This window comes from Rana temporaria, chromosome 5 (genome assembly GCF_905171775.1).
Source record: "Rana temporaria chromosome 5, aRanTem1.1, whole genome shotgun sequence".
Taxonomy (NCBI): domain Eukaryota; kingdom Metazoa; phylum Chordata; class Amphibia; order Anura; family Ranidae; genus Rana; species Rana temporaria.
In genome coordinates this window covers 172,338,282-172,362,054 of record NC_053493.1, presented here as the reverse complement: position 1 = coordinate 172,362,054, position 23,773 = coordinate 172,338,282, and the positions used below count along the sequence as shown (strand labels likewise).

The 23,773-nt window shown below is 50.0% G+C and overlaps 1 protein-coding gene across 1 annotated transcript in view; it reads left to right on the top strand.

Moving 5' to 3' along the window:
• Nucleotides 1-23,773, top strand: part of CTNND2 (catenin delta 2) — a 672,820-nt gene that overhangs the window by 143,519 nt on the left and 505,528 nt on the right. Inside the window, 1 exon segment of the mRNA XM_040353393.1 lies at nt 17,942-18,054. Within this exon segment, the coding sequence (XP_040209327.1) occupies nt 17,942-18,054 (113 nt within the window).

Sequence of the window (23,773 nt, the reverse complement as noted above, 5' to 3'; positions counted from 1 at the left end):
CCCGACTAGGGCTCAGAATCTGGAGCTCGGGCATTGGGCGGACTCTGCGGCTCTGGAGGAGGTCTGGCGGTGGAAACACCCGGGGGAGAGGGGTTATTCCTATCTCTCCCACGTCAGTGCCTCCTCTTCCCGCATTGACTTGGCATTTGCCAACCCGGCACTGCTGCCCCACATTGCGGAGGTCGGCTATCTGGCTGGGGGACTTTCGGATCACACCCCCTACAGGTGGTACTGACCCTTGCTGCAAGTGGCAGTCGCAAATCCTGGAGGCTGATCCCTGGTTGGGTTAGTGAGCCCTCGGTGGAGACCCTTGTTTCGCCTCACTTGCAAGAATATTGGGGTCATAATTAGGGCTCCATGGGGGGACCTATTGTGTGGGATGCTTTGAAGGGGTCCACCAGGGGGGCATATGTGTCGGCCATCAAGGCGGCAAGGCTTGAGAAAAATGCTAAAACTGAGGAGCTACAGGCCCACGAACAGTGCTGTGCCAGGACACATGCTGAGACGCCCTCCCCCGCCTCACTAGCTGCCTTACAGATGGCTAGGAGGGCCTTGCTGGTCCACTTCCAAAACCTCACCCAATGTAGATGCACCAGTAGAGCTGAAGAAATATTTGAGCAGGGAGACAAAAATGGGAAGCTTTGGCGTATTTGACTGTGGATGCGAGATCGTATGCAGCCATACCTTGTATATATACCTCAGAAGGGATTTTGGTGCGGGATAGGGAAGACATCATGCAGGCATTTGTGGAGTATTACTCTGACCTATATACTGCCATCCCAACATATGACCGCCAGGTGCTGACTGACTTGCTTGGTCCTCTTCAGGTCCAGGTGCTGTCTGATGAGGTGGCGGCCAGCCTTGAGGTGCCCTTCACGGACAAGGAGTTGAGGGCTTCTATCGCATCCTTCCCTAATGGTAAGACCCTGAGACCAGACGGACTTCCAGCGGAATGGTATAAACAATATTTGGAGCTCTTGTCACCCAGACTCCTCAAGCTGTACAATGCCTGCTTGGAGCTGGGGAGCTTGCCACCTTCATTCTACGGGGCTCATGTAGTGCTGCTCCCCAAACCTGATAAGGACCCACTGTGCTGTTCTTCATACAGACCCATAGCGTTGCTTAACATGGACTTAAAAATGTCACCTTCACCCCCCCAATACGACCTTTCAGAAAAAGGTAGCGGCCCGAGTGGTCTGTTAGAGCATCAAGGTGCACACAGGGTACCCTCTGCTATTAGGATGGAAACTCCCCTAGACTTAGCTTCGGAATACATGGAATGATACACTGTAGGGTAGTGTCTATTCTTAAGTATGGGGATTGTGTTGGCTCTGAAATATGTCTCCTGCAATAGGACGACATCAGCTAAAAGAAGTTACATATCATGTAGCATTCGTCTCTTCTCTGGGGTGTTTATCCCTTTTGTGTTTAGCGAGACTATTTAAGGTTCACCCATGTTCGTGGACCGAGTTGGGGGGGGGGGGGGGGAGGGTGAAAAGGAAAAAAAGGGTGGTCTCAGAAAATCAGTGGTAAGGTACCCGAATATCAGAAGAGACCACCGTATAGAGAATGTGAACGAAAAAAAAGGGGGAAAAAAGAAGAGGAGAGCAGCAGGGATAGAGAGAAAAAGGGAGTGCCTCCTAAGAGAAGAAAAAGCTCTCGAACCTGCCCCCCCCCCTCACAAGCAGCAACTCTAAAACATGACGTGTCAGTGAACGGTATGTGTTAAAAACACGCAAGGAAAAATACAATTAATTAACATTTTAAGTCAGAAAACAAAAAAAACACATAAGCAGTCAAACTGAAATATCTACCAGCATACATTTTGAAGGTGGAGTCACATGCCAGCCTGAGGTATGTCCTGTACCCAGATTCCCATCGCTATGCCCATCCAGTGACACCCCAGACTCTCCCCATTCCCTGCGGATTGCCTCGTCATCTCTCCTGTGTGGCCAGGCCCATCCCCGTGGCTCCCAGGTCCCCTTCTAGTGCGGCCGCAGCAAGCTGTCGCGTTGCTAGGGCTGTGTCCCGAGGGGATGTGAGCTTGGTGGGATCAATCAGTCCCTCTCTCCCATAATGCCTCCCCATGTGGTCCGTCTCACCACTACGGGGCGTTCCTCTGCAACGCCCCCACCACACCCCGCCCCCCAGCAGGGTGTCATCCGGTGGGCGTCCCAAGAGAGTATGCGTCCCCCCACCACCCCCACGGGCCTACATTCATCAAACAGTAAAACACAAATGTGATATGATAGAGAAGGGGGTGATCCAAACAAAACATCATATTATACTCTATGGGCCAGATTCACGTAGCTCAGTGGATCTATAGATCCGCTCAATCTACGTGAATTAAGATCCGCTCCCGCAAGTTTAGGAGGCAAGTGGCTAATTCACAAACCACTTACCTCCAAACTTGCGACGGCGGATCCTAAATCCCCCAGCGGAATTCAAATTCCGCGGCTAGGGGAGTGTCATATTTAAATCAGGCGCGTTCCCGCGCCGATTTAAATGCGCATGCGTCGTCCGTGGAATTTCCCGGCGTGCATTGCTTCCACTGACGTCACTAGGACGTCAGTGGTTGCGACGTGAGCGGGACTTGCGACGCGCGTGTTCGTGAATCGGCGTACGCAAACGACGTAGGAAAATTCAAATTCGACGCGGGAACGCCGGCTATACTTAACATTGGCTGCGCCTGATAAAAGAAGGGGTAAGTATACGATGGAAAACCGCTACGGAAACGACGTAAGAACACTGCGACGGGTCCGCGTACGTTCGTGAATTTGCGTATATCGCTGATTTACATATTATTTATCGTAAATCAGCGGGAACGCCCCCGGCGCCATTTTTAAATTGAAAAAAAGATCCGACAGTGTAACACAGTGTAACACTGTCGGATCTAGCCCTATCTATGCGTAACTGATTCTATGAATCAGGCGCATAGATAGGACCAGTTTACGTCAGAGATACGATGGTGTATCTGTAGATACACCGTCGTATCTCTTTGTGAATCTGGCCCTATAATAGTAACAGGATCCTGGGCTTCCCATGCGGTATCTCAGGAATAATGGGGAATAAAAAGCCTTGATAGTGTGATATCGCTTTAAACATTTTATTAAACAAATAAAAAACAATCCCCCAGTGGGGTACTCACATGTACCAGGTGCGTTAGTGCACCACTCTGTGTATGGCATGAAATATTATAGCGGCTGGATTTGGAATAGTGTATGTTTGCTCCTAAGCAGGTAGACTGGCTATCGTGTCGTCCTGGCCCCTTCCCTACACGTGTCTGATACAGGGTAATCGTATCTTCATCAGAGGGAATTCTAATTGGACGGCCGATCTGTCTATCATATATAGTGTGCCATTTTGTTGTAGATCGCGGACACTCAGTCTATACTTTAGAATGGTGTATTATATGAGGAACGCTGCACAGGATACACCTATTGGCAGACGGCTTCCCTCTCAACTCCAGAAAGATCACTTGTGCTACAGCAAAATGGCTGATTGAAAATAGAAGATAGAGGGCGCTAAACCACACAGTGATAATTCAATAAATCATAAATATGGATAATCATAACATAACCTAAAAATAATAAAATAAGTGATACAAATATATTCCAATTGTATAGTGTCTCTATGTCATGAGCGACTCAATGACATCAAGTCCCAATATTATAATAAGTGAAGAGTAACAAAAAAGATGATAATAAATCTTCTTATTCTGCTGTATCTTGCTTATGTGAAAGTAAAATGCCACCACCACACTCGAATCTTCTTTAACACCCAAAGATGTGCTGATGAAAAATGGATGCGCTTACCAGATTAAATGGACTACTTTAGTTAAAAAGTTAGTCACAAGAGCTTATGCAGGATTGTGCCTGCACACATGCCGACAGGAAAGATTGATGTTAACCTCATCACCAGGAGTTCCAAACAAGGATATGAAAAAAAAACAATGGAGAAGCCAATAGCGTGATACTGCTTTAATAAAAACTATTTTAAAACAAAGGAAAAGCCAAATGGCCTCTTACTGTATGGGTGCCTACACCCGGCACTGGGGCTGCAGACGTTTCACCGCTTAGTTGCGGTACGAGTGTTTGGGTCGTCCATAAAATGGCTGATTAACCCATATTTACCCAGGACGAACGTGGAGGATTTAATACACCATGCCTAGCTACCAGCAATGACAAGCAATTACCAATGCATACAAACAGCCTACAGACAGCAAAAATAGCCATAGTAATTGGCAGTGGTGTACTAAGGGGGGGGGGCGTGCCTCACCGGGTGCCACACACTGGGGGGTCTCAGGCCGGCGTCCCCCACCCTCCGCGAATGAAAGGAGACAGCGCAGTGGGTTTAACAGCGGCATCGCGCAGTGACAGAGTGCCCAAGCAGGTAGTGGCATTGCAGGGGGGGGGGGGGGGGGGGGATGTGCGAGCTGGGTTGCCAACTTTCAGTAAATTTACAAACAGTTTGTAAAATCCATACATTTTGCATCTGGTAATGAATGTCAGTTACAGACATGCAGCCTACATGTCTGTAATGGACAATTAAGGACAGATGCAAAAAGTACAGATTTTACAAACTGTTCGTAAATTTACTGAAAGTTGGCAACCCTGCACCCGAGCCAGTCGGCACATCGGGGACCAGCGCAATGATTGCCCTTCTCTCACGGGTCTGATCAGTCTCGGGCAGTGGCTGTCAGCCGAGTAGAGTGAAGCTGCCTCCTCCTCCTCCTTTATGTCTATACAGTGCTGTGCATGCAGTAGGAGGGGGAGGTGGCTTCACTCTGCTCGGCTGACAGCCGCTGCCCGAGACTGATCAGAGCCGTGACCACAGAGAGAAGGGGGATCGTTGCGCCGGTCTATGTCTATACAGTTCTGTGCATGGAGGGGGAGGTGGCTTCACTCTGCTCGGCTGACAGCCGCTGCCCAAGACTGATCAGAGTCATGACCTCGAAGAGAAGGGGGATCATTGCGCCGATCCCAGATGTGCCGACTGGCTCGGGTGCGGCTCGCACCCCCCTCCCTTGCAAAGCCACTAGCTTAGGCTCTCTGTCTGTGGTGTGTGTTCTGAAGTACATTATGGGTCTGAAGGGGGGGGGTCTGCATTGTAGGGGGGTTTGTATTGTAGGGGGGGTCTGTATTGTTAGGGGGGTCTGTGCACTGTAGGGGGGTCTGTACTGTAGGGGGGTCTGCACTGTAGCGGGGGTCTGCACTGTAGCGGGGGTCTGTACTGTAGGGGGGGCTGCACTGTAGGGAGGGGATCTGCACTGTAGGGGGGGTCTGTCTAATATGCAGGGGGTCCAGAACTGTTAAGGAGGGTGTCTGTGTAACATACAGGCATCTAGAGGTGCAGGGTACTGTGTAATGTAAAGGGGTCCAGAGATGTGGGGGGCTGTGTAATGTAAAGAGGTCCTTAGGTGCAAGGTGCAGTGTAATGTAAAAGGGTCCAGAGGTGCAAGGGCTGTGTAATGTAAAGGGGTCCAGAGTTACAAGGGCTGTGTAATGTAAATGGGTCCAGAGGTACAAGGGCTGTGTAATGTAAAGGGGTCCAGAGGTGCAGGGTGCAGTGTAATGTAAAGGGGTCCAGAGGTACAAGGGTTGTATAATGTAAAGGGGTTCAGACCTCTGAACCCCTTTACATTACACAGCCCTTGTACCTACAAGGGCTGTGTAATGTAAAGGGGTTCAGAGGTGCGGTGGTGTGTAATGTAAAGGGGTCCAGAGGTACAAGGGCTGTGTAATGTAAAGGGGTTCAGAGGTGCGGTGCTGTGTAATGTAAAGGGGTCCAGAGATACAAGGGCTGTGTAATGTAAAGGTGTCCAGAGGTGCAGGGTGCAGTGTAATGTAAAGGGGTCCAGAGGTACAGGGTGCTGTGTAATGTAAAGGGGTCCAGAGGTACAAGGGCTGTGTAATGTAAAGGGGTCCAGAGGTACAAGGGCTGCGTAATGTAAAGGGGTCCAGAGGTGCAGTGTAATGTAAAGGGGTCCAGGGGGTCCAGAGGTACAAGAGGGTCCAGAGGCAGAGGCGGCTCTCTAATTAGGCAGATTAGGCACCCGCCTAAGGCCTCGCACTGCCAGGGGCCTCGGGCCGCCTAATCTGCCTTACACATGTGTAGCAGTGTCAGGGAATGTCCCCCGTAGGTGTTCGCAGAATCCCAGGGCCGTCCTTAATGCGGGACCCACGGATAGTTTTCTCTAGCCAGGGGTGGGCTGAGCGGCTGAGCACTGCCTGGGTCATTGTGTGGCTAGGAGGTACTCCCTTCCTCCGGCTCCTCCTCTCCTGCTGCGCTCTGCGGATCTCTGCCATGTGCAGAGCACGGATAATGTCCACAGGTTTATCGGCCATGCAGCTCCCTAATCTCCTCTCCAGGATGGACCTGTAACCTGCCAGAGCTGGCGCCGCAATCATCGAGGAGCCAGTCGGCCAGTCTGCCTGGATAGGAGAAGCTCCAGTGGATGGATTCCCTCCTGGAGCCTGCTGCAGCCTGGCCGACTGCCCAGAGAGAAGGTGAGTGCCCGGCCGTGCCGTCCTCCTGTGTGCCAGGATAGGAGGAGCGGCAGGGACAGCTGCATATGGAGGAATTGATCTTTCCATATTCTTTCTGCAGCCAATGAACGCCTGCAGAAGAAGCGGTCATTCAGCGGCTGCAGAAGGAATATGGAAAGATCAATTCCTCCATATGCAGCCGTCCCCGCCGCTCCTACTATCCTGGCACAGAGGAGGGCAGCACGGCCGGGCACTCACCTTCTCTCTGGGTGGTCGGCCAGGCAGCAGCAGGTGCAGGGAGGGGATCCATCCACCGGAGCTCCTCCTATCCAATTCTTTTACTGCCAACGTGCTTCCTGGTTCCTCCCAGTTCTCCCTGCATACTCGCTCTGCTCCCTGGCTCCTCCCTAGTGCTCTCTGGTCCCCCACTGTGCTGTCCAGTCCCCCACACCCCCCCTGTGCTCCCCCACAGTTCTCTCTGGTCCTCTCTGTGCTCCCCCATGCTTCCCCCCCACTGTGCTGTCTAGTTCCCCCCCCCACTGCTCCTCAGCCCCCCCTGCAGTGCTCTCTGGTCCCATCTGTTCTCCATGGCTCCCCCCCAGTGCTCTCCGGTCCCCTCTATGCTTTCTGGCTCCCCCATGCTCTCCCCCCACTGTGCTTTCCAGTCATCATCCCCCCATAGCTCTTCAACTCCCCCCAGTGCTCTGTGCTCCCTGGCTCCCCCACACTGATATCCCCTCACCCGGTGCTCTCTGGTCCCCTCTATGCTCCCTGGCTCCCCCATGCTCTCCCCCCACTGTGCTGTCCAGTCATCATCCCCCCATAGCTCTTCAACTCCCCCCAGTGCTCTGCGCTCCCTGGCTCCCCCACACTGATATCCCCCCAGTGCTCTCTGATCCCCATACTCCCTGGCTCCCCCCAACAGTGCTCTCCAGCCCGCCAGAGCTCTCTGATCCCCCCATGCTCCCTAACCCCTCCCAGTTCTACCTGCACCCCCAGTGCTCTCTGTCCCCTATGCTGTCCAGTTCCTCCCAGGCGTTCTCTGCTCCCTGGCTCCCTCTGTGCTTTCAACTTCCCCTGTGCTCTCCAGCTTCCCCCCACAGTGCTCTCCTGCTCCATCCCTTGTGCTTTCCAGCCTCCACTTTTCTCCCTAGCTCCCCCCCATGCTCTCCACCCCACTATGCTATCCAGCCCCCCCCCCCCCAAGTGCTTTCCAACTCCCCCCACCCCCCCTGTGCTCCCTGGCTCCCCCCATGCTCTCCACTACACTGTGCTATCAAGCTCCCCCGGTGCTCTCCACCCCCACCCTCCCTATGCTCTTCTGCCCCTCCCCCAGTGCTCTGGCCCCTATGCTCTCCATCACCCCCCGCTCTCTCTGCCCCACCAAGCTCTCCACTTCCGCCAGTGCACCCCCTAGTGCTCTCCAGCTCCCCCAGTGCTCTCCACCCACCTGCTGTCCACTCCTCCAGTGCTCTTGCCCCCACACTCTCGCCCCCCCTCTGCTGCTCTCAGCCTTACTCCCGTGCTCTCCGCCACCCCTGTTCTCTTTTCTGACCCCCTCACCCCCAGGCAGTTCTTCTAGGTTCCCCCCTCTTTTCCCTCCAGCTGCTGCAGGGGTCTCTCAGGCTGGGGAGCCAGTCCGGGCCTGGTGGGCAAATTGAGCAGCGAGGCTTGCAAGGATCGATAGTTCTGGAGGGAGAAGAGCTCTAAAGACCTCCCAGGACTGGAGGACAGGCTGACGGGCCGGAAAACGAGGAAGGGTGGAAGGTAACGGTGACCAGGGAACACTCCATCTCACAGAAAAAGAAAAAGATCCTCTGGAAGGAGCAGGACGCTGTGCCCACCCAGAATGAGAATGGACCCTGCCTGCTGCTGGACGTCATGAACATCCTGCTGGCATGAAAGGTACCGTACCAAGCATCACACACAGCTTCCCACAGACAGGCACAGCAAACTGGTACACAGGAGGGGCTGCAGACAGGGATGGGGCTAGAGATCTCTCTCTCCCCCTCCCTCTCTCTCGCCCCCTCTCTCCCTTTTTCTCTCTTCATCGCTCACTCCCTCCCTCTCCCTCTCTCTCCCCTCTCTCTCTTCCTCCCTCTCTCCTCCCCCCTCCCTCTCTCCTCCCCCCTCCCGCTCTTCCTCTCCCCCTCCCTCTTTTCCTCTCCCCCTCCCTCTCTTCCTCTCCCCCTCCCTCTCTCTTCCTCTCTCTCTCCCTCTCTCGTCCTCTCTCTCTCTCTCCCTCCCTCACACACTCTCTCTCTCCCTCCCCTGTCTCTCTCTCTGCACTGGGATCCCCCCACTCTCCTTCCTCTGTGGATGTGGAATGATTCAGTGACACCCCCTTCCCATTCTCCCAAGGCACAGGGGAAAATCCTATAGGGGTTGTCACCTTGCTGGGTCCCAGATGTTGTATTGGCTGCATATATCTGATGGGTGAGGAGCGTGCCTTGGAAGTGGTGCTGATCGCCTGTGTGCTAGATCCACACATCTTTCTGCAGCCATTTTTACTTGCTTGAATTTTTTTTATCCATTCTGGGCATGAGTGCGGCCTTGTGTCTAAATTTTGCCTAAGGCCTCACAAAGCCTAGAGCCGTCTCTGTTCAGAGGGTTGTATAATGTAAAGGGGTTCAGAGGTACAAGGGCTGTGTATTGTAAAGGGGTTCAGAGGTGCGGTGCTGTGTAATGTAAAGGGGTCCAGAGATACAAGGGTTGTTTAATGTAAAGGGGTCCAGAGGTGCAGTTGTGGATAGGGGGTACACAGAATTGACAAAAAGATATTGAAGGATGCAGAGGTATGCAGGGGGCACAGTGGGGTGTTTTTAAATTTTAAGGTGGGGGGTGCCAGATATAGGATCTGCCCCGGGTGCCAAATGCTCTAGGTATGCCCCTGGTAATCGGCATAATAGTGTATGGGTTATAAATATATGCATTGTGCAGGCAACAGTAGATATTATGCAGATATCATACAAATCGTATAATGTGTGGAAAATTAAAAAACAATAATTTAGCCTCTAAAATCGCATGTATCTATATCTATGGCATATATCTATATCTATGGCAAGGTGCTGTGTAATGTAAAAGGGTCCAGAGGTGCAAGGGCTGTGTAATGTAAAGGGGTCCAGAGTTACAAGGGCTGTGTAATGTAAAGGGGTGCACGGTGCTGTGTAATGTAAAGGAGTCCAGAGGTACAAGGGCTGTGTAATGTAAAGGGGTGCAGGGTGCAGTGTAATGTAAAGGGGTCCAGAGGTGCAGGGTGCTGTGTAATGTAAAGGGGTCCAGAGGTACAAGGGCTGTGTAATGTAAAGGGGTCCAGAGGTACAAGGGTTGTGTAATGTAAAGGGGTCCAGAGGTACAAGGGCTGTGTAATGTAAAGGGGTCCAGAGTTGCAGGGTGCAGTGTAATGTAAAGAGGTACAAGGGTTGTATAATGTAAAGGGGTTCAGAGGTACAAGGGCTGTGTAATGTAAAGGGGTTCAGAGGTGCAGTGCTGTGTAATGTAAAGGGGTTCAGGGGTGCAGAGCTGTGTAATGTAAAGGAGTTCAGAGATACAAGGGCTGTGTAATGTAAAGGGGTGCAGGGTGCTGTGTAATGTAAAGGAGTCCAGAGGTACAAGGGCTGTGTAATGTAAAGGGGTGCAAGGTGAAGTGTAATGTAAAGGGGTCCAGAGGTGCAGGGTGCTGTGTAATGTAAAGGGGTCCAGAGGTACAAGGGCTGTGTAATGTAAAGGGGTCCAGAGGTACAAGGGTTGTGTAATGTAAAGAGGTCCAGAGGTACAAGGGCTGTGTAATGTAACTGGGTCCAGAGTTGCAGGGTGCAGTGTAATGTAAAGAGGTACAAGGGTTGTATAATGTAAAGGGGTTCAGAGGTACAAGGGCTGTGTAATGTAAAGGGGTTCAGAGGTGCGGTGCTGTGTAATGTAAAGGGGTTCAGGGGTGCAGAGCTGTGTAATGTAAAGGAGTTCAGAGATACAAGGGCTGTGTAATGTAAAGGGGTGCAGGGTGCAGTGTAATGTAAAGGGGTCCAGAGGTACAGGGTGCTGTGTATTGTAAAGGGGTCCAGAGATACAAGGGCTGTGTAATGTAAAGGGGTCCAGAGGTACAAGGGCTGTGTAATGTAAAGGGGTCCAGAGGTGCAGTGTAATGTAAAGGGGTCCAGAAGTACAAGGGTTGTGTAATGTAAAGGGATTCAGAGGTACAAGGACTGTATAATGTAAAGGGGTTCAGAGGTGCGGTGCTGTGTAAAGGGGTTCAGAGTTGCAGTTGTGGAGAGGGGGTACACAGAATTGACAAAAAGATATTGAAGGATGCAGAGGTATGCAGGGGGCACAGTGGGGTGTTTTTACATTTTAAGGTGGGGGGGGGGGGGGGGTGCCAGATATAGGATCTGCGCCGGGTGCCAAATGCTCTAGGTACGCCCCTGGTAATCGGCATAATAGTGTATGGGTTATAAATATATGCATTGCGCAGGCAACAGTAGATACTATGCCGATATCATATAAATCGTATAATGTGTGGTAAAATAAAAAACAATAATTTAGCCTCTAAAATCGCATATATCTATATCTATGACATAGATTTATATATATATATATATATATATATATATATATATATATATATATATATATATATATATATTAAAATGAAAAAAACAATATGGGCCAGATTCAGGTAGCTCGGCGTATCGTTGAGTGGACGTAGCGCATCTGATTTGCGCTACGCCGACGTAACTCTGAGAGGCAAGAGCAGTATTCACAAAGCACTTGCTCCCTAAGTTACGGCGGCGTATTGTAAATAGGCCGGCGTAAGCCTGCCTAATTCAAATTTGGAAGGTAGTGGGCGTGTTGTTTTAAAATTAACCGTGACCCCATGTAAATGAATGGCCGAACGAACGGCGCATGCGCGTGCATGCTCAGAATCACGTCGCATATACTCCCTAAGAAACAACGGCTCAATGCGTACGACGTGAACGTAACCTACGCCCAGCCCCATTCACGTACGACTTACGCAAACAACGTAAAATCCGACGGCTGTTCCGACATCCATACCCTAACATGACTTACCCCTGCTTTATGAGGGATAACTATACGCCGGACGTACGCCTTACGTAAACGGCGTAGCTTACTGCGACGGGCGCAAGTACGTTCGTGAATCGGCATATCTAGGTAATTTACATATTCGACGCGTAAATCAATGGAAGCGCCCCTAGCGGCCAGCGTAAATATGCACCCAAGATACGACGGCGTAGGAGACTTACATCGGTCGGATGGAGCCAGAATTCAGGCGTATCTGGTTTCAAGAATACGGCGCATAGATACGACGGCGCATCCGTGGACTTACGCGGCGTATAAGAAGATACGTCGGCGTAAGTCCTACCTGAATCTGGCCCTATATGTTTAAAAAAAATTATAAAAATGGCATAAAAAAACATCTGTTTAAAACACTAGCAATGTAGGTATACCAATTATATATTTTTTTTTATTATTATTATTAAAAAATATATATTAAATATATATATAATATATGACATCAGCATGTTATTCTAATAATTGCTTAGAAAACATCTGAGGTCAAATTCTTTATTTAACCCCCCAGATGCTAAGGTACCAAGCTGGTGTATCCACCAAGATTTGCGTTTGCTTATTTCCATTACGAAATTTGAACCTCTCCAGTGGTGTTTAGGTGCTTCTATGCTCCAGAACTGCATTCTTGTTGTGCTCTGATTATGAACATCCCTGAAGTGTATTGATAGAAAATGCTTATCATGTCCTTTTCTTATATTTCTAACATGTTCCTCCATACGATCTTTGAGCGCTCTTATGGAGTGGCCCACATAGATTAAATCACAGGGGCATTTTATTGCGTAAACAACACCCCGTGTGTCGCATGAGAAGTCCCTAATGGTGTACATCTGGCTGGTCTGAGGGTTGGAGAAGGTTTACTTTTTTTGTGTTGGTAGGGACCCTTACACAGCTGTAGCATCTCCCACATCCATGGAATCCCTTAGGCCCCGTACACACGAGAGGATCCATCCGCTGGAATTGATCCGCGGACCGGCTCCAGCGGATAGATCCCCTGGTGTGTACAATCCAGCGGATCCGTTTCCGTGGATTTCCAGCGGATAAAAATTTGAAGACATGCTTTAAAATCTATCCGCTGGAATCCATCCTAACGGATTGATCCGCTGGTCTGTACAGACTCACCGGATCAATCCGTCCGAATGAATCCCCTGCATGCGTCCGGCGGACCATATCCGCGGATCAATCCTCTCGTGTGTACTAGGCCTTAATGTCCCAAAACATCTTGGGGCTGAGAGCACATCAGTATGCAATACTTCCTGCTGACACAGTCCTCTCTCCGTTTAGCACGCCGCTGCCATGATTGGAAAATGTTCTCAGCGACAGTCCCTGCAGCATGCATAGAGGTGAGCACCGCAGAGGGTGGGGGAAAAGTCTCCAGAGGGAGCCTTCATCTCCATGGGTATCACCCCGTATCCAGTACCAGGTCCAGGGGGAGAGAGAGGGGGGGAAGCACCCCCTGGTCCAGGAGGGGCGAGGGTAATGGGAGAGCCCCCAGGACCCGGGGCTCAGTGCATCCACAGAGTGGGGATCGGGTATATGTAAAAGAAAGGTTAGCTAGCCAGAGGCATAGTGGGCTTTCCTCCTGCAGCGCTAGTCTGGGGGCAGAGTTATGAAGGTACAGCCGCAGGCATTCAGTGAGTCAGGGCAGTAAAAGAGGTGCCCACCAGACGAGTCTCCGGGGGCAAGGTGTGGGAATCAAAGGCTCAGTTACGACTCATGTGCTCGATTTCTCGAGGAGGCCCGGGATCTCCTCCTGTTCCTCTGTTGGCGCGGTGGCAACGGGCCATGGTAGACAAGGGGGTCGGATCTTCCAATGGATCTCAGGAGGATCTGGAGCCAGTCCGGTATCTGTATTGGGTCAGCTTTCAGATATTCAAACAGTGCAGGGAGTTACGCTGTTGTGCGAAGAGTAAATGAAGCTGCATCTCTTCTGAAGGTGACTGCTAGCGGGTAACCCCAGCGATAAGTGAATCCCTTCTGTTTCTCCAGCTCCAGGACCGGTCTCAGCAGTGCTCTGGACAAGTCTGGCAGAATCTTACCCTGAGTCCCCGCTAGTTCCACCTCTCCAATCTCCCAGGCCTTCCTCAGGATGTCCTCCTTCTGTGTGTATCTGTGCAATCTACACACTATGTCCCACGGTCTTCTTGGGTCTACCGATCGGGGGCCTAGGTCTCTATGCACCCGGTCCAGTTCGGGTGTCACTGCGGTGTTGTCCAGTATTGTACGGAAGAGCGTGCATAAAAAGGAAACAGGTACGCTACAATAAGTGAAGCAAAAAATAGCAAAAAATTTAATGTGAAATGGCAAAAATGTCTATTAACATATCCAAGGAAAAGATGTGCAATAAATGAGTCCTGTCAGGAAAAACATCCAGGCACTGGTTCATGTGTGATCTCACTCCTCAATAGTGAATGGATACAAGTAACTTAAATGGCAAACAGCTGGTCAACAAAAACCCTTCTCTCGTATATAGAAATGGATGGCCGCTTACCAGAACGTTGGACCCCGAGGGGTCATTCAGGCACTGAAATAGGGATGGCTTGTCACTGGATGCTTGCTTCGGATTAACTCCTCTGCTGGAAGCTCAGGAACACACCTGAAGATATTTTCCACCGGTTAAATCCAGGATACAACAGCCTCTCCAGATCAAAGGAACGTGTGGGTATTAAAGGTAAGAAGAGGATTTCATAGTGCAGTAGTTCGTTTAAAAATTGGTGCTTTATTCCAATCAAACTGACATCTTTAAAAGAGATACTTTTAAAAACAATACCGCACTTTTACAAAGTTTGCAAGACTATTGGGAAAACAAGTGCAAGTTTTTCCAGCTTCGGTTCAGACCGATCAGCTGGGAGCGTGGTGATGTCAGCGTTACTCGCTCCACCCGACGCTGCGTTTCTCCCAAGAGGGCATCAACAGGGAAGGAGGCGTAGGGAAGAGCCCTGTAACAATCTCCCCTAGATCTTATGTGGCTTTTGGAAGCCCCCGGAGCCGCAGGTTATTTCGGTGGCTCCAGTCCTCGATGTCCTCCAGGGCAATGGCGGTGTCTCGGTGTTTGTCCCAAGATCGCTCTAAGGCCGTGACACGACGGTCCAACGTGATCAGTGAGCTTTCTCCCTCCATCACCCTTTCTGTGAGGCCAGCGACATCCTCCCTCACCTCCTGTATATCGCGGCAATGGTTTTCCTCCAGCCGAAGGATCAGGGCCTCGATATCCATTCTAGTGGGGAGGGCCTGCAACATCGATCGAATGTCCTGGTCTAACAGGCCTGGCTCGGGTGTTTGTGTAGGGGTTGCCATCTCTGCCGGTGGGGTCGAAGGTGTGTCTGATAGGTGATCTGGTGGATGAGTAGGGCTCTGAGACAGGGATTCAGCCTCCAAGTCTTGGGCCTTCCGTGTGAGACCGCTTGGAGCCGCCACTCTGGCGCCATGTGAGACCTTCTGTAGTAGTGTGAAATATCGTCGGATTTCGCCACTCGTTTGTCTGGTTACTGCTCTCGTTTTGTGTTGTTTAGTAGGTATCATCAAGGGCTAAACAGGCCCGGGAGCTCTTGTAATATGCAACTTCACACAGCCATGTCCAGGCCACGCCCCCCGTTCATGGCAATTTGTGGGTGTGTGCACTCCCATTCGCCAGCAGAGAAGCCAATTAGCTGGTCTGGCGGACTTGATGTCCACCAGCGACCCGCAATCGTTTCCCGCAGTGACAGAATGGGGACCTGCTTGTGTAAACAAGACGAATCTCCATTCTTACAGGGGAGATCACACAGATCCGGTCGTTCTGCTAAGCAGGAAGACGGATCTGTGTTTCCCCAGTCACACAGTCCTCCATACAGTTAAAACACATTCAACCCCTTGATCGCCCCTGATATTAACCTCTTCCCTGCCAGTGTCATTAGTACAATAACAGTGTATATTTTTAGCACTGATTACTGTAAAAATGTCACTGGTTCCCAAAAAAGTGTAAAAAAATGTAAGTTAGGTGTCAGATCTGTCTGCCAAAATGTCGCAGTCCCGCTAAAAATCACTGGCCTGGATTCAGAGAGCAATTGCGCCTGCGTAACCATAGTTACGCAGCGCAATTGCTTACTTGCGCCAGCGTAACGAATGCTCCTGATTCAGGAACCTCGTTACGCCGACTGCAGCCTATGATTTGCATGGCATAAGGCTCTTATGCCCGCATATCTTAGGCTGCATTCTTGCGATGGCCGCTAGGTGGCGTTCCCGTTGTGCTCAGCGTATAGTATGCAAATTGCATACTAACGCAGATTCACAACGTTACGCGAACCCTGCGTACGCAGTTTACGTCGTTTGCGTACGGCGGTTTTCGCGTAAGGCTGCCCCTGCTATTAGCATGGGCAGCCAATGTTACGTATACCCGTCGTTCCCGCGTCGCGAAATTTGAACTTTACGTAGTTTGCGTAAGTGAATCGTGAATGGCGCTGGACGCCATTCACGTTCACTTTGAAGCAAATGACGTCCTTGCGACGTCATTTGCCGCAATGCGCGTTGGGAAAGTTTTCCCGACGGAGCATGCGCTCTACGATCGGCGCGGGAACGCGCCTAATTTAAATGATTCCCGCCCCCTACGGGATCATTTAAATTGCGCGCGCTTACGCCGGGCATTTTGCCGGAGCGCACACGCAATTTACGGAGCTACTCCGTGAATCGCGGGTAGCGCAGAAAATTTGCGTAAAAAAAGCGCAAATGTACCTGAATCTAGCCCACTACTGATTCTACTATTACTAGTAGAAATAAAGTTAAAAAAAATGCGCAAACGAATCAATATACGCTTATTACGTTTTTTTTTTTAACATTTATATGTAGCAGAATACAGATTGGCCTAAACTGATGAATACATTCGTTTTTTTTTACATTTATTTTTTTTGGAAATGTTTTATAGCAGAAAGTAAAAAATGTTTTTTGTTTTTTTCAAAATTGTCACAATTTTTTGTTTATAGCTCAAAAAATTAAAACTGCAGAGGTGATCAAATACCACCAAAAGAAAGCTCTATTTGTGGGAAAAATTGGGCATCAATTTTGTTTGGGTACAGTGTCACACGCGCAATTTTCAGTTAAATTGACGCAGTGTTGTATCGCAAAAAATGGACTGGTCCGGAAGTGGTTAAATCCTTTCTGGGCTAAAGTGGTTAAAGTGGATGTAAACCTGATTCATTAAAGTGGTTGTAAACCCTTTACAACCACTTTAACCTACAGGTAAGCCTAGATTAAGGCTTACCTGTAGGTGCTTGAAATATCTCCCAGACCTGCATGGTCTAGGAGATATTTGCAAATCGCTGTACAGCAATTTATTCTGCGCAAGCGCTAGAGGTAGAAAGGGCACGCTGTGCCCTCTCTAACTCGGGTCATGCCGTTAGTGGAAGCTCCTGTGCTCATGGGCGGGAGTGACGTCACGTGACTCCAGCCACTCACAAAGCCGGAGTTCTCGGCCCCGGAAGGAAGAGGGGTGAACGCTACTCACGAGGAAGACAGGGACATTGCGGGCTTCTCCTGCAGGTAAGTGTTACATAATGGGCTACTATGCGATGCATAGTAGCCCATTATGCTTTACCTTTGCAGGGAAACAAAGAGGAAGTAACACCCATCAGGGTTTACTTCCTCTTTAAATTTGAGCTGCAGTGTTTTCTTATCTCTCTTCAAAGCATGTCCCGTGGCTTTCTCCTGCTCCGTTCTTTTTATTAGCATTATAACTTCTGACAAGTTCTACGATACGTGAATAAACCAGTCTGAAATTTGTTTTTTTCACAGCACCGCTTTAAAAAGGTTCTGCCTATCTGGAGGGAGGGGGCTTTCCTCTAATCAGCTTTTATCACAATTAGTCGTCACTTCTGGGAGAACACTATTGCTAGCTGCTATAGCGCTGGCAATTAATGCAGGCCAAGAATCAAACAATCTCATCGATCGACTTGGGTACATGCATGCTGCCCATAGATGGTTTGAATCTCACCGGCCGAGATTTGAACCACCTTTGGCCGGTTTTACTTTGTTAACCTGACTGTTGTAAAATGTTATATTTACTTGTCAATTATTGTATTTGTAATCATGCATGTGTTTTTTTTTTTTTTCAAAATTTTCTTTATTAGTTTTCATTTCAAATCATTACAAAAACATTTCCTCTTGCATACATATATTATACACCTTCAAAAACATACATTTCATTTCCCTTCCCCATTAAAACCGGTCTCCACGTATTTTCCTTAACCAACCTATACTTAAAGCATACAAAGGGCCCCCGGGTCCCGAGCTCCTGTTCTGCTCTGTAGTACCTTTTTCCCACTATCCTCATTGTCTAAACTTGGAATTTAACAAATTCTATTCCTCTGCTAAAATGTGCTTGTTTTTTGATTTGCTAGGAGTTGCAGTTTGAAAGACTTACTCGAGAACTTGAAGCTGAACGTCAGATTGTTGCCAGCCAGCTAGAAAGATGCAAGCTTGGATCAGAAACTGGCAGTATGAGTAGCATTAGGTAAGTGTTGTTCTGCTTTTTAGTATGTATTTTGAAAAAAAAAATTATTTATATCAAACAAAACGTGTTGATTGAGCACAAAAGGTAGTCACACATACATGGTTCAGAGCAAAGCAAATACAAAAGATCTGCAAGTTTCAGCATACATAAGAGCAACATAATATACAAAACAGTCTGAAAGAACATTGGCAAACCACTCTCCACTGCAAAGAGCTGACCACCCCGCTTCTCCCCATACACGTATTTGGAAATGTTAAAATAATAAAAGACCCTAGAACAATCAGTCATAAACCAGATCCAATGGGACTAGTCCGGGAACGTCCAGCCATGGGGCCCATAATCAATCAAATTTGCCTCTCTTACCCCTGTGTTGATAGACCAGCTTTTCTAAGCGAATAGTGTCACCCATTTGGGTAAGCCATTCCTGCAACGTAGTGGTAAATTGAAGCAGTGCGGGAGTGGAGTCCAACAAGTTCAGGTGCAACTCCCGCTGGGGATGCACTGCCCTCGCTATGTGCTGTAACTGTGCGGCTAAGTAGTTAAGCCAAGGATTGGGCAGCGCCAGTCCTCCAGCTTCCTTTGGGCGCTGCAACTGCTCCAGTTTTATTCTGGACGATTTTGACTGCCAAAGAAGCGACTGGAAAATCGAGTTTATAATACGAAATGTATGACCATCGGTGTGTTGTGGAGCACATAGAGCAATTGTGGCTTCACAATCATCTTAATAAGGTTTACACGACACGCAAGGGATATCTTGAACCTGCTCCAAACTTTGATACTATCTCGACAGCGGTTAATCAAGGGGGTCAAATTAAGTCCAAAATAGTCTAGAGGTCTGGGGGTCACCTGTATACCCAAATATCTAAAGGAACCTGCAAGTGGAATGTCCTGAAAGGTCAGCAACATCAGAGAAGATTTAGTCCAGTTTATGACTAGACCAGAATATTCCCCAAACTCCCTTATAACCCTCATAGCCTCCCGAATAGAAACAGATGTATCACCAAGGAACAACATCGTATCGTCAGCGTACATCATTATTTTTTCATGTAGTTCCCCGTACGGGAAGCCCTGTATAGATGTATTCGAGCGGACCATTGCAGCCAGAGGCTCTATGGCCAGGGCAAACAATAGAGGGGACAGGGGGCAGCCAGTTCCTCATAATCTAGAGACACAAAAGAGAGTCAGAAGCTCCGAAACGGAGCTGTAGTAGGCTGGTATACCCGCAAAGCGCGTACCGCGCCTAAAGTATGAAAGGCCGAAACCTCCTTGGGAAGAAGGGAAGGTCGCGGGCGCACCATCACCTAATCCTTATGGAGGATCAAGCATGGCGGCTTGCAAGACAAGACCGCCAACTCAGAAACCCCTGAGATAGTGTCAAGAGAAAATCTCTCTGTTTCCAAAAGGAAGGTTCCTGAAGAACCGAGAGCACCAGAGTCAAAACTCATGGGGGAAGAGATGGGCCACGAGGGGAAAGTATATGACAAACCCCCTGCACACAAAAAAAGGGGACCCACCAGGGAACGGGCCGCAAAAAGGCCACTGAAAGAACACAGCCAAGGCTGAAATCTGCCCCAAACGGTGCTTTAAGCAATTATTAGATCCACTCCAAGCTTTAAAAACAGCAGGACCCTGGACACCGAGTACGTCCACGGACGTCACTCCATCTCTTCGCACCAAGAGAGGTGCGACGGTAGATCCTCCGGAAGAAGACTACGGTGCCTGTTGAGATGACCGAGTCAGACAGACCCCGGTCACCTAAAGTCTGGCTTCCAATAACCATGTTGAGCAAGTCAGTGACTGTACAACAGGAGGAAGTATGGGACCTTGAGACAGAGGAACCTCCTGCCCTGGCAACCGCCAGGGTACCTCCGCTACCAGGCGCCCGATATCAGCGTACCAAGGACGCCGAGGTCAATCTGGAGCGATTAGAATAATCGGGATCTCCTCAGCTTCCACTCTGTGGAGCGGCTGAGGAAGCAACTACCATGGAGGAATGCCAAAAAATCACCGATACAGACCCCACAGGTCCACCAGCGTGACTGACGCGTCTGTACCAGATCACTAGACCTGGCCACTAACTTTGACACCCTTGCGGCGGAGACGAGCGGCCAGGAGATCCATGCCCTGTGAGGCTCACCTCCTGCAAGGGAGCCGAAACACCCCAAGCACAAAGACCAGTCGCCCTGGTCCAGCATCTGGCGACTCCAGTAGTCCGCCTGCCGGCATACGTGATGGTAGACCGAAGCCAAGGCCGTGCCGTTGTGGGGCTGAAACCAGATCGGTCGACCACAAGGAGAAGCATAGCCTGATCACCTAAAATAGTAGGACAATGAACAGTAGACAGCACCTGGTATTCCCAGGCGGTCTCCCACCAGGCACCAGCCAGGCCCGATCCTGGATAGCTACTGAGACCAGACACATTCAGGGAGGTGTGGCCGTAGGTCCACGCAAGTCCAGCGACTCAGGGCCGACTGGACCCCCCAGTTTTGTGGACCCCCCAGGTTCACAACCGTGAGCTGGCATCCGTCGTAAACACCGACCACTGGAAGGAAGAAACAACCGATGAGTCGGTTGTCACCAACTCAGAGACTCTGACTAGGTGGTGCACAGGAATCTAATGATTTCAGAGACAAGAGATTTTTACCACCTGGACAGTATTTTCCCTGGAAAACCAGGGTGTGGAACTGGGCATACAGTACCGTCTTGAAAGAGGCTACCCACAGGCACCGAACCAGCAGGCGCCCGGAGAGAAGACCAATAGCGTGATGCCAATACCTTCACCGCAGACTGAAGAGTCTGCAATTTCTCCAGGGGAAGAAGGACCTTTGCCACCGAGGAGTCTGGATCAACACTAGATACTCCAATGCTGAGTCAGAACCTAGCATGCCCAGGATTTGAACCCTCGGTCGCACACATGGAGGGCAGGCTTGCTGCCACTGAGCTACACCTTCTGGCCTAAACGTTTAACACCAACCCGAATCTTCGGAGGGTCTGAATGGGAATAACCCATCCACTAGGTCGGAGACAGAAGCTGCTCTCAGAAGAAATTCGTCCAAGTAGCCAATGAGGCAAAGCCTCGCTGTCCCAACAAAGTTAGGATAAGTGCGAGCTCCTAGCTGAAAACCCATGGTGCAGACGCCAGATCAAAAGGGAAGGCCACAGGCTGACAGAGACCCTTCTCTCATCACGAAGCACAGAAAAAAACACTGTGACATGCGCAAAACGGGACATGCATGTATGCGTCCCTGATGTCCGAGGACGTCAGGACATCCCCCGGATGGAGCGCAGCTACCACCGAACAAATGGATTCCATGCGGAACTACCCAACGTTCACAATGGTATTTAGGGCCTAAGGCCCATAGAAAAACCCAAAACACTCGTCCTGCAGGAAAGGTAAAATAACCCCGCAGCTTAGAAAATCCCACACTGCCCAAGGCAGACAGACGGGCGGGGAGAGGAAGTCACGAGGAAAGAACTTTGTTCTGTAGATAGGAGGAAACCATATCTAGTACTTCGAAGAGACCACCTCGCAGACCCACTGGTCAGAGAGCAGGGAGGTTTCACCGAATTGTGAACCTGCAAGCCGCCCCTCCCACCTAGAGACAGGGAGGGAAGGCTACATACATTGGCAGGATTTGGATGCCGGCGTGATCGGCTTACGCACCCAGGGACGGATTAGTCCCCCAGCTGGGCCTTTGATGGCCTGGGAGGGTTGCCCCTAAATAATACACACACAGAGGCCCAGATTCTTAAAGAAATTACGATGGCGCAGCGCCATGTATGCCGTCGTAAGTCCTAATCTGGCACGTCGTATCTATGCGACTGATTCTTAGAATGAGTTACACATAGATATCCATTAGATCCGACAGGCGTAAGTCTCTTACGCTGTCGGATCTAAACTGCAATTTTTTTTTGCCCGCTAGGTGGCGCTTCCGTAGATTTAGGGTTGAGTATGCAAATTAGCTAGGTACGCGAATTCCTGAGCGTACGCTGGGCCGACGCAGTAACGTTACGACGTTAACGTTAGGCTTTTCCCAGCGTAAGTTGCCCCTGCTATATGAGGCGCAGCCAATGTTAAGTATGGCCGTCGTTCCGCGTCGAAAATTTAAAAAGTTACGTTGTTTGCGTAAGTCATCCGTGAATGGGGCTGGACGGCATTTACATTCACGTCAAAACCAATGACGTCCTTGTGACATCATTTAGAGCAATGCACACTGGGATATTTTATGGACAGCGTATGCGCAGTTCGTTCGGCGCGGGGACGCGCTTAATTTAAATGCTACACGCCCCCTACCCCCCCTACAAAATGGGCGCCAATGGGAGTTTTCAATGTAATTGAAAAACCTCCCAAAAAATGGCGCCAGCGCTGACTGAGACCCCAGTGTAGTGGCCACAATAGGCCTTAAGCCGACCCCAGCATGGTAAACATGGAACGGGTCAGTACTTCGGATCTTCTATCAGTCAGATCCATACAAGCGGGGGTTCCCGCCCGGCGTTTAGGGACTACAAAAGCCCTCAGCGGCTTTTCTCATTCCGCATCTCAGAAATTATCAAAGAAGGGCACAGAAGGAAAAAACCTACACAGCGGTCTGATTTGTGTGATCCAAAAAAGACTGAGCCCCTTGGCGGAAACCCAGCTGCACTATGCAGCTTAGGAGAGTCCCTTGCAGCAGTAAAAAGCGCACCCATAAATGCCTTATTCTGCTTTTTTTTTTTAACTAGGTACCTGGTCCATGGCTTCATAACAGAGCATTTCCCAGGGATAACGGGCAAAGGGGGCGCTCTTTTACCGCCCGCCCGCAGTCCCACCCCCACCCTGGCACAAACGTGTCCAGGACTAACAATAAAAACTCTGTGGGAATCCCAGGTGCTAACACCTGCCGTGTCACCAATCAGTCAGCGTCTGCTGAAGTATAATCATAAACATCTGTGCTCATCACAGGGCTTTTTAACAGTGTAAAAATCCCTCACAGGAAAGCCCAATACAAAAAAGAAAAAACACAGGCCAGATAACAGTCCCCCCCTGACAGCGGCAATGTTAGCAATGCAGCAAGGGAAAGGAGCAGGGAAGGGAGGAGAAGGGACCCCCAAACCCCAGGAATGCCCAGCCGGTACCAACCCACCGAAGCAGGAGGGACTGTACTTACCCGTCCAAGCGAGGACTCGCTGACGCATTCCTGACAGAACTACAACCGAAATGGAGGTAGCTGTCGGCCCGGTCCCACTGTGAGTAGGACAACACCACAGCCCAGTCAATATGTGGACCTCGGAGCAAAGCTCACCGGCCCCCCCAGGAGTCATGGGGTATGGCGTGGCAGACCAAGCCTCTTTGCAAAGGTGTGTCCCTCAGGGCGCTGGGCCCAAAGGGAGCCATACATCCTTCTCCTTGCTAGGCAGAACGAAACTGGGGCTGCAAGCTGCAGTGAGGAGGGTTATGTCTGGAGGGACCGCCCCCTGGACGGGGCTGTTCAACTCTGTTAATGTAACATGTATTTAACTATTTAACATTGTTTCTGCCTAGTCCTCTCCTGTAAACAGGGAACATAACCCACTTGTCAAGATTTAAGGAGCTGTGTACGTCCATGGACGATAAGAAAAATGTCAGTTTATCCTAATTTTAAAATGGGGGCATGAAAGACGTTGGCCTGTGGCTAAATTTGATTGTACCCCCAAAAAAAAACTTTCTTAAGCAGCATTAAGTTAGTACTGTTTCCCCCTA